Source organism: Herpailurus yagouaroundi, unplaced genomic scaffold (genome assembly GCF_014898765.1).
Source record: "Herpailurus yagouaroundi ecotype Mexico unplaced genomic scaffold, PumYag 217, whole genome shotgun sequence".
Lineage (NCBI taxonomy): Eukaryota > Metazoa > Chordata > Mammalia > Carnivora > Felidae > Herpailurus > Herpailurus yagouaroundi.
Window position 1 is genome coordinate 5,031,297 of NW_024412448.1, and position 9,109 is coordinate 5,040,405.

Here is a 9,109-nt window from a genome sequence, read left to right on the forward strand (position 1 = left end):
ATCACCGAAGGACGGAAACCGTACCCTGTAAGGAGACGCGGCTGTTCCCAGCTGACCCGGTTCTCGCTCAGTTGGTGGATTCGGAACAATTACAGGCGACTCCCTAAACCCTCGGCATAGTGCTTCCCTCGAGATTGGAACGGAAAGGCGCTCGGCCCTCCTTGGGCTGCAGGGTTTGCAGGCGGGGGCTGTGGGCTCAGGACCCCACGATGCCCCCAAAGGCTGCCCCTTGAATGCAGCGCCGGACCCGCCGGGGGGCTTCAGCCTGCCCTGCCTGCGGGAGGAGCCTGGACGGCCCCTGTGGCCTCTGCTCGGTTCCGTCCGCTGAGCTTGCTTACGTCTTGGTGGTTTGCCGCCGGGCGTCCACCCCTGGCAAGCACCCCAAGCGGGGACAAATGTCCCCGGGGCCAGGCTCTGAACTTAGTCCGGTTTTGCCGTCTTGGTGTTGACCCGCCCAGGGTCGCACCGACACCCTCCCGTTCTTCACAGAAGGTGGGAGGCACCCTAGACGGCCCCACCCAGGGGCCTCTGGTCGGGGCTGGGCTGGGCGCGGCTGCAGGGGGAGGCCGGGGGCGTCTTCAGCCCGCAGTGTTGATGGTGCGTGCTCCCCGCTCACCCTGTTAGGGGGAAGGTGAAGAAAGTGGGGCTCAGAGGCCAGACACCGTCTTGCGGGGAGGCCCGTCTGGCTGTGCTGCTGCCCTGACCCACCTGGCCTGAGCCCTCTGTACTGGCTCCAGCCAGCACAGGAGCTGCCCTGCCTCCCCGGGCTTAGGGCCCGAGCTCCGTCCTCGGCTCGGTCCCCAACTCCAGATGAACAAGATGGGCCGAGTTCCAGCCCCCCAGGGCATCTGCCTTGACCCGGGCCGGGAACAGCCAAGGCCCAGAGCCTTCCTTCAGAACCAGAGTCTAGGCAAGGTGGCAGTCAGGGCACGGGCCACCGCCCTGTCCTGGGGGCTGATGTCACTGGTCACAGGAGACTTGGCCTTGGGAGCTTCCAGGCGGCCAAAAAGCTGAAACTCGTCTGTACGCATCAGCGGAACAGAGCGCAGAGCGCGTGGAGGAGCCTGAGGCCCCACGTGGGGCTGCAAGCGGCCTCGAAGCCAGGGGTCGATGACTCAGAGGACAGTCGTAAGCAGTGTGCCCACACGGGACTCTCAGCCATCATCCGGAGACGGAGACGGGGACCTCATTCGCCAAGAAGTTAGCTAGTGTCTGCGGCTGCTCCTCTTAAAAGTTCAGTCCCAAGTGTCTCAGTTTTTTAGAAAACACAGGGAGGTGCCCCCGCCCCACGCGCTCTCCCTGGGCACTGGACAGAGCGCCCGCCCGCCCCGTGGACACCAGCCCAGCTGCGCCAGAGGTGACTCCGGCCCCAGGTAACGGCTGCAGAGCCGAGCGCTTCGCCGGGAGTGCGGTCCTGTCCGTGCCGGCCCTCCGTGTCCCACGTGCCATCTGTGCCGTCACTCCCAGCCCGCTGTCCCGTGCTGTCCCTGCCCAGGCGGGTCCTCCGGGCCGGGTGCCGGCGTCCGCTGTGCTCATCTCGTCCCATCTCCACCTCTTGTCTGGCGCGTCCATCTGTCCGTCAGCCCCGCGGCCTCGGGGGTCACCCCCCGGGTGACAGGTGGCTGAGCCCTCGTCCGCCCCTGCTGGCCTCCTTACTGCCAGTGTGCGTGCACCCCCGTGTGTCGTCTTGGCGTGGGGCGGGTCTGCACCCAGCCACCTTCTGGGAGCCCGGGACGCATGGGCAGGGTTTGTGTGCGCTGAACTGTCTGTGTCTGTCGATGGCGTGTCTTTAAAAATGGGTCCGCCACTGCCCTCGGGCCAATGGGAGGCGCCTCCTTGGCCTTGTGGGGCGGCTCATGAAACCTGGATGCAGGCCCATTCAGGGCTGTCTCAGGTTGCAGAGAAGGAACCATTCTGTGGCTCGGTGGCCCCACGGCCCCCACCCGCCCCATGAGGGTTGACGGCCGCAGATGGGGCGCACTGGCGGCCAGCGAGCACCCTTCCCGGGCTCCCTCGAGCGGCCTCCATTGTCCACCTGCTCTGAGCTCAGAGGCTGGGCCATCGGGGTCCAGGCCGGTGCCATCCGCAGGGCTGGGGGCCCCCCGGGCGTAGGGCAGCCCAGGACGGCACTGCGCCCTCACAGTGCCCCTCCCACACTAAAACCCCTCTTCTCTTTTTCAGGAATCCCTTCGCCAACGTCCAGCTGAAGCCGACAGTGACCAACGACAGGTCCGCCCCCCTCCTCAGCTGATGGCCAAGTCCCCACCGCTGCCCGCCAGGACCCCCCTGCCCTGCCCACGCACAGAACCTCTTTTGTAACAATCTGCGTGGTCCCCATTTAGAGAATTTTCTCCTTCACCTGCCTGGCTCTGCCCCCACTGGAGTCTGGCCTGGGCTGGACCCCGGCTGTCTTCGGAGGTGGCCCCTGGGCCATGGCTGAGGAGAGTGGGGCCGACAGTGGCCCCCGCTCGTGCAGGGAGGGACGCTCCACCAGCCCCACGTGTCTGGTCAATAAACAGGCTGCCCCACATGTGCCCGCTCATGCTCTGTCAGCCCCAGGGGGTGGGAGGCCTGGGACAGAGGACGTGGGAGAGGCCACCACCATCTTCGCGGCACAGATTTATTCTGAGCCCTCGACTGTGGCTCTCCTGGGCCCCGCTCCCACTGGCAGTGCTGGGGGACCCCTCCATGCCCCCCGCACTCCCGTCCAGAGCTGGCTGCTGGCCCCCAGCTCTCTTCCCTGTCCCTGGAGTGAACAGCAGGCCGCATGGCCGGGGACGCCCTCTGCGCCCCAGCTGCTTTGTGCAGAGATCCACGTCGTTTATATCTGTGGCTGAACTACAGCGCAGTGACTGGCCTTGGGGCCAGGCACCCCCAGCTGACAAGTTTCAGGCAGCAGTCACCCCTCCCCGGCCCTTGAAGGAGGGAGGGCCCTGGAGCCCTGCTCTGCCCAAAGCCTGTCCCTACCCCTGTACCAGAAACAAAACGGGTCATGGGTGGGACACAGGCCTCTGGAAACAAAACGGGTCATGGGTGGGACACAGGCCTCTGGCCCCGCAGAAGCTGGAGACGGGCCCAGTGGGGTCGTAGAGCCCATGTTTGGGGTGGAGAAGCACAGAAGCCCTGGCTCCTCAGAAACCCTCTTACCTCACCCTTACCCTGCCCCCACCCCGTGCTCTGGAAAGGCCTTCGAAGGAGCTTCCCGTGGGGGAAGGGGCCTGCAGGCCCCCCACCTCGTTCTTACCTAGTCAGCACCAACTACAGAACAAGAAGGGAGGGCTGTTGGGGTCAGTCCCCTCCCCTGCTCTGTGCAGACCTCCACCGGAGGAGAGGTGGGGCCCAAGTCACTGTCCCCCTCCACCAGGGTGCAGCCAGGACGCCCCGGGCAGGTGTGGGGCGGGGGCGGGGGGGGCAGGTGGGTAGGTAGCACCCTCCCGCACCCCACTGGCATTGGGCAGAAGGGACTACTGTGCCCTCCCAGGCAGAGCTGGCAGCCAGGCCCCACCCCAGCACCACCCCGCCTCCCCACCCCCGCCCAGGGATTTATGCGCAAACCCCAAAAGAAAACACACGCTTAGCATGAAGGCTTGTTTTCTTAGCTTGATTTCTTTTTAAAAAACAAACAAAAAAGGAACAAGGAAATCATGGCACCAGCATCCGAAGCCTCAGACTAATGAAAACAAAAAACACAAACCCAAAACAATTCCCCCACCCCCACCCCCAAAGCAACAGTAAATCTGACATCTCTTTGGCAACAATAACTTAAAATCACCCCGCTTCCATTTGCTCAGACAACAGCAGTTACAAAAATACTCCCTGTGCTGCCCAGCCCCCCACTTCCCTCCCACCCGCACCCCCACCCCTGCAGGCAGGGCCCCTGACGCGGATTGTGGGGGCTGCCACCGGGCCAGGCTGGCCAGCCGCGGGCACCTCTAGAACAGGTGTGGCCGGAAGCCCCTATCTTTTGGGCCGCCCGCCTTGCCCCACCTGCCCAGGCTCCAGCCGTGGACTCAGATGGGAGCTGGCCCAGACAGGGAGGGAGGGTGTGCGGGTCCAGCTGAGTCACCGAAGGGAAATACAGCCACAGACTCTGAGGTAAGGGTGGCTGGGGACACACAAGCCCAGGGTCCTCTTCTTGCAAACCCAGAACCAGACAGAAAGGGAGAAGGGGGCATAGAGAGGCCGTCCCAGCGGGCCTGTGTCATTCACCACAGGAACTAGTGGGCAGGGCGTGCAAAGTCCCCCCCTCCCCCCCCCCCCGCTGCCAGCCAAGAGCCGGTCCCCTGGCCTCAGAAGCCAAGCAGCCCGCTAGCAGAGTCACGGCAGAGGGGCAGCTGTACGGAGGGGACCTGCTCAGGCCTGAGGCTAGAGGGCATCCTCAGCAGCTAGCAACAAACCCGTGTCCAGGAGAAGTCCTGCCCCTCCGGCAGCCCAGGACTGGCGCACACGGCCGAAGGAGGCCTCTTGTCCCGCCCTGCTCCGGGGCGCTGCATGGGGCACCGAGGCTCTGGAAGCTGCTGACGACCACCAACACCGAGGTCTCCACTCTCGGTCACCATCTTCGCTGCTGCCTGGAGCAGGACTGGCAGGAGCTCCAAGGGTGCCCGCCTGGGCCTCAAGCCTCTTTACAGTTGCCCCCGGCACCTGCTACAGGGCCTGGCAAACAGGTGTCACATGAGTGTTTGGAGAGACCGCAGGGACAGAGATGCCTGAGAGGGCCCTGCTCTCTGGGGACAGCCGACAGAGTCCCCTGCCCCAGCACTCCCCCCTGACCTCCACCCTTGGCCTAGGGATCAATGACCACTGGGGCTGCCCCCCTCGGGCCCCTTCACCGCAATGGGTCTGCCTATCCGTCTAGGTGGGAGCCGGACCCTTTCTCTTTCCACCACCTCACCAGGGCTCAGGCCCAACAAAGCTCATCCAACAAAGGAAATGCCCCGGCTCTTCCCCAGACGGACGGAGCCTGCCTGGGGACAGAGAGATCTCATTTCCTGGGTGGGCTTTCAGGAAAAGCTGGCAGGAATGCAAAAGAACTTGTCAGGCACATGGCAGGGGTCAACCTGGCAGGGACGAGCCCTCCTGGTCGGAGGCTGACCGAGGAATGGAGCCTGGAGGGAGGGGTGATCTGGGCACATTAGCCACAGTCATTTGTGTCTCCAGACAAGAGCCATCGGGTCTGATATGTGCCAGCTCAGGGGGAGAGGGGCAGGCAGTGGATGAAGCACATCATGGGGGGGTGGGGGCGGAAGGGCCTGGGAAGGTCGTGATGGGAGAGGCTGCTGCCAGTTTGGAGGGCTAGGGTCAGGCAGAGGGCGAAGTGGGGGGCGCTCAGTGTCCAGCCTGGTGCCTCCAGAGAAGGGAGAAGAGGGCGAGGCCCAAGGGCCAGGTGGCATCCCATCTAGGCACTCAGAAAGGTGCTGGGCCAGCCGGGTGCGGGGCACTGCATCTCCCCAGAAGGCAGAGAGGCGAGGCCGAGGCCAAGGTGGCCAGGACAGACAGGCCTGGGCGTGACCCCGCCTCTCCCAGCCTCAGTTTCCCTGTCTGAAAACTGAGCTTGTCCAGAGCCTCGGCCCCTAGCAGGTAACCTCCCGGACGCCCTCTCCACTGTCCCGACTCCGTGTCCCCCCTCCCACCAGCCCCGCCGCAGCCTCACCTCCCACAGACCCGGCGTCCGAGTCGGAGACGTGCGTAATGGAGAAGCGGGACGCGGGCGCAGGCGACACGGTGAAGCGCGAGAAGGGGCCGGGTGTGGTCTGCTTGGGAGGCGCGGCGGGAGCGGGCCGGGCAGCCACCGGGGCCAGCGTCGGCGGGAAGCCATCGTCCCACGCGAGCCCTCCACCTGCAGGCCGGCCGCCCGGTCACTCGCGTGGCGTGGTCCCGCCCACCCGCTACGTCACGCAGACCCACCCACCCTGACGTCACGGCCCACCCGGCGGCCCCGCCCCCGCCGCGCCCAACGCCCCCGCTCACCCTCTTCCGCCGCGGAGCCGTCGGGGGAGCGGTCTGCCTGCCGCGGCCGGCCGGGGGCGCTGGGGGAGCGGGGGCCGCCCGCCAGGAACGCGGGGGGCGACTCCTTGGCTCCAGGGAAGGGTTCCCCGAGCTCCCGGGTGGGGCTTTCCTGGAGGAGCAGAGCAGCACGTGGCTCCGGCGCCAGCAGCGGCCACGCCCACGGCCTCCCGTCCCGCGCGGGGGTGGGCGGGGGGGGGGACCCTTCACCCCAGCGCAGAGCCTGGGGCCGGCCGCGCACCTGGTCGAAGAGGTACACGGTGACGTCGTCGAAGAAGGACACGGCTTTCTTCTTACGCTCCAGGTCCTCGCAGAAGGCCTCCGACAACAGGCTGGGTATCTTGAGCAGACTGCGCAGGTTGCGCGCGCTCTGGCTCTCGGCCACCACCACGGGCACGGGAGGCGCCTCCTCCTCGCTCTCCTCGCTGGGCTCCTGGATGCTGTAGCAGCGGAGCTCTTCATCCGACTCATCGCTCTCCTCGCTGTCCTCCTCTTCCTCCTCCGACCGGCCCTCCGGGGCTGCGGGCAGTCCCGGCAGGGCCAGGCAGAGTGGGGTCCTGGGGGCGCCCGGGCTACCTGTCCGTTCCCGCTGGGCGGGTCCGGACGGCAGTACCGGGGCGTCCTGGAGCTCAGGGAGGTGGCTCTCTGAGCTCAGCGGGACTGGGGTCAGCAGGAAAATCTTGGAACCCCCGGGGCTGGGCACTGGAGGCCCTTGGGCAGGGCCCTGGGGCCAGGGAGGGTCCGGTCTGGGGCCCTCCGGGCATGTACTTGGCCCTGGAGAAGAGTCCTCAGGCAGCAGCGGCAGCACCTCTCTGGGACCAGTGCCTCGCGTCCCCCCAGCCACACCAGACTCAGGGGAGGGCTGTGCGGCCTGCAGCCCAGAGCTCTCCAGGTCCAGCTCTAGCCTGGAAGTCAAGTCACCTCCTCCCTTCTCCTGGGGGCCCGAAGTGCAGTCAGGCTCTGTATCCAGGTCCGAAAAGTAGGCTGAGTCACGGTAGGGGTTCTTGTGGCCAAGGCCACCAAGAGAGGTGGAGAGCTGAGTCTCGGGCCCAGGGCTGTCCTCCTCGGAGACCAGCTCCCCACAGGCCTCAGGCTCACATGGCTCGTGTGCCTCCTTGAGCACAAACTCAGGGGACTCGTAGTTCTCTGTGTCGTAGCCACTGTCCAGGGCTCGGGGCTGCCCGCCGGGAGTGCCGATACCTGATGGGCTGAAGACCTCGCAGCCACCACCGTCACCGGCTGAAAGTGGGATATCCAGGGAGTCCCCAGAGTCGGGGGTCCCCGCCTGCTTCTGCAAAGAGCGGAAGGCCAGAGTCACGTCTGGCTTCTCGGCCAGTGGGCCATCGCTGGACAAATCAGCGAAGACACCAGAAGTGGCCTCTGCCATGTCCTCATCCTCACTGACGGGCGCCCCCGGCTCAGGGGAAACCCTGTAGCTGTCTGGGGTCTGGGCTGCCTCAGTGGCAGTCTCCCAGCTGCCAGCAGGCGTGGGCAAGGCGGGCAGGGTGTCAAGGGCACTGGCCGCCTCGGCAGGAAGCAGGGCTCCCTCTTGGGATGGGGCTGGGACAGAGGGAAGGGGTAGCTGAGGTCTGGCAGAGCCCTCAGCTTCCTCAGCAAGCCTGGGCTCTGTCTGGGGGCTGTTAGCCTGGCTAATGGCTGCCTCTGTCCGGGAGGATGTCACCAGGCAGATGGCCGGTGCCAGGCCCTCAGCAGGACACAGATGAGGAAGGCCAAAGCAGCGGCCTAGCTCCTGGCCAGAGGAGGCCCCCTTTGACCCAAGGAGAGGCTCGGTGGGGTCCTCTAGGGCCAGGGGACCGCCTAGCTCCGGGGCAGCCCGTAAAGTGTGCTCTGGGCCAGGGCAGCAGTCCATGCAGCCAGCCATGTGTCCCAGGTCCCAGGAGCCTGGTGCTCGGCTGCCACTGTTGTTGTTGGCGGACACGTTGGAGCTCCAGTGTCTGGGCTGGGCAGCCCTACAGGCCTCGGTGGCCCCCATCTCCTCCCCGCCCGAGGGGGACGTGCCCACTGGGTCCTCCAAGAAGGGTGGGCAGAAGGCAGCTGTGCCCCAGTCGGCGTCCTCCTCCCTGGGCTCCGCCAGCACGAGGGTCCCGGGTGAAGGCGAGCTCAGAGGACAGGACGGTTCTCGGGCACAGCTCCCACGCAGGTAGTCACAGCGGCCCCAGGACCCCTCGGGGGGCGGCACATGGCCCAGCAGGGGCTCCATGGCCAGCGAGGTGGCCGCGCTGCCCTCCGAGTCATCGTCCTGGTCGCCACCGTCGGGGAGCAGGTCCACGGCATGGGGGCTGAGGGTGCAGCCGGCGCAGTCAGGGTCGTGGCCGGCGGCGAGCGTCGGCTCCTCCAGCCGGATGAAGTACTCGCTGCCCACCGAGGGGCTGTGCGCGCTGAGCACAGGCACCACGCCCGGGGGCGCACCGTCAGCGGCACACAGCTCCTGCAGGCCAGCGGTGCGGCTAGGGCTCGCTGCAGCCCCGGGGGGTGGGAAGGCCTCGGCGCCGCGGCCCACTTCCCACTTGTACTCGAAGTTGAGGCCGCGACTCGTCTCGGTCACCGTCAGCACGTCGTCCCCGTCCGCGTGGAAGCCGTCGCCTGCGAACTGCTCCAGTAGCGGGAAGGACGAGGCGGAGGCCGGCTCGCCCGCGCCCCCCAGAGCCAGGCCTGCCAGCCCAGGGCCTGCGCCACCCCCGCCCGGCCGCAGCGAGCGCCAGCGCCGCTCAAATTCTTCCTCCGCCTCAGTGGCGCCCTTGGCACAGAGGTAGGACAGCAGCAGGTGCACCTCCTCGGCCGTGGGCCGCTGTTCAGGCTGCAACCAGCAGAACTGCATCACCTCGTACCTGCGGGCAGGGAGGCCCGGGCTCAGCCCCTGCCCAGGGGTCCCTGCCCACCCCGCACCCGGGGCACCGCCCTGCCAGGACCCCACTTCCTGCAGAAGAGCAGACCGGCCCTCCGCACGAAGGTCTGGGGGCCTCTCCTCGTACTCAGAGTTCTCCAAGGACGTTGAAGAGAACTTCCAAGTTCATTACAGGAGCCCCAGCTCTCCCAAGGTGGGCCCAGAGGTTTGGGGGCCGAAGCACTTTTCCGTGAGTGC

General features: G+C 66.6%; 2 protein-coding genes across 11 annotated transcripts in view; one reads left to right on the top strand and one right to left on the bottom strand.

The window, feature by feature from the left end:
* Positions 1–2,533, top strand: part of BAIAP2 (BAR/IMD domain containing adaptor protein 2) — a 63,209-nt gene extending 60,676 nt beyond the window's left edge. For all 4 annotated transcript variants that reach the window (XM_040456624.1, XM_040456625.1, XM_040456622.1 and 1 more), the window contains one exon: positions 2,182–2,533. Coding sequence is in view for 2 of the 4 variants with exons in the window: in XM_040456622.1 (XP_040312556.1) it covers positions 2,182–2,251 (70 nt within the window). In the remaining 2 variants the exon portion in view is untranslated. The remainder of the gene's footprint in view (positions 1–2,181) is intronic.
* A 1,041-nt stretch (positions 2,534–3,574) lies between these two features.
* Positions 3,575–9,109, bottom strand: part of AATK (apoptosis associated tyrosine kinase) — a 32,806-nt gene continuing 27,271 nt past the window's right edge. For all 7 annotated transcript variants that reach the window (XM_040456633.1, XM_040456629.1, XM_040456628.1 and 4 more), the window contains 4 exons: positions 6,248–8,855; positions 5,971–6,118; positions 5,654–5,839; positions 3,575–4,656 (listed from right to left, as the gene is read on the bottom strand). In XM_040456633.1, coding sequence (XP_040312567.1) covers positions 4,616–4,656; positions 5,654–5,839; positions 5,971–6,118; positions 6,248–8,855 — 2,983 coding nt within the window. In that variant the 3' untranslated portion in view covers positions 3,575–4,615. The remainder of the gene's footprint in view (positions 4,657–5,653; positions 5,840–5,970; positions 6,119–6,247; positions 8,856–9,109) is intronic.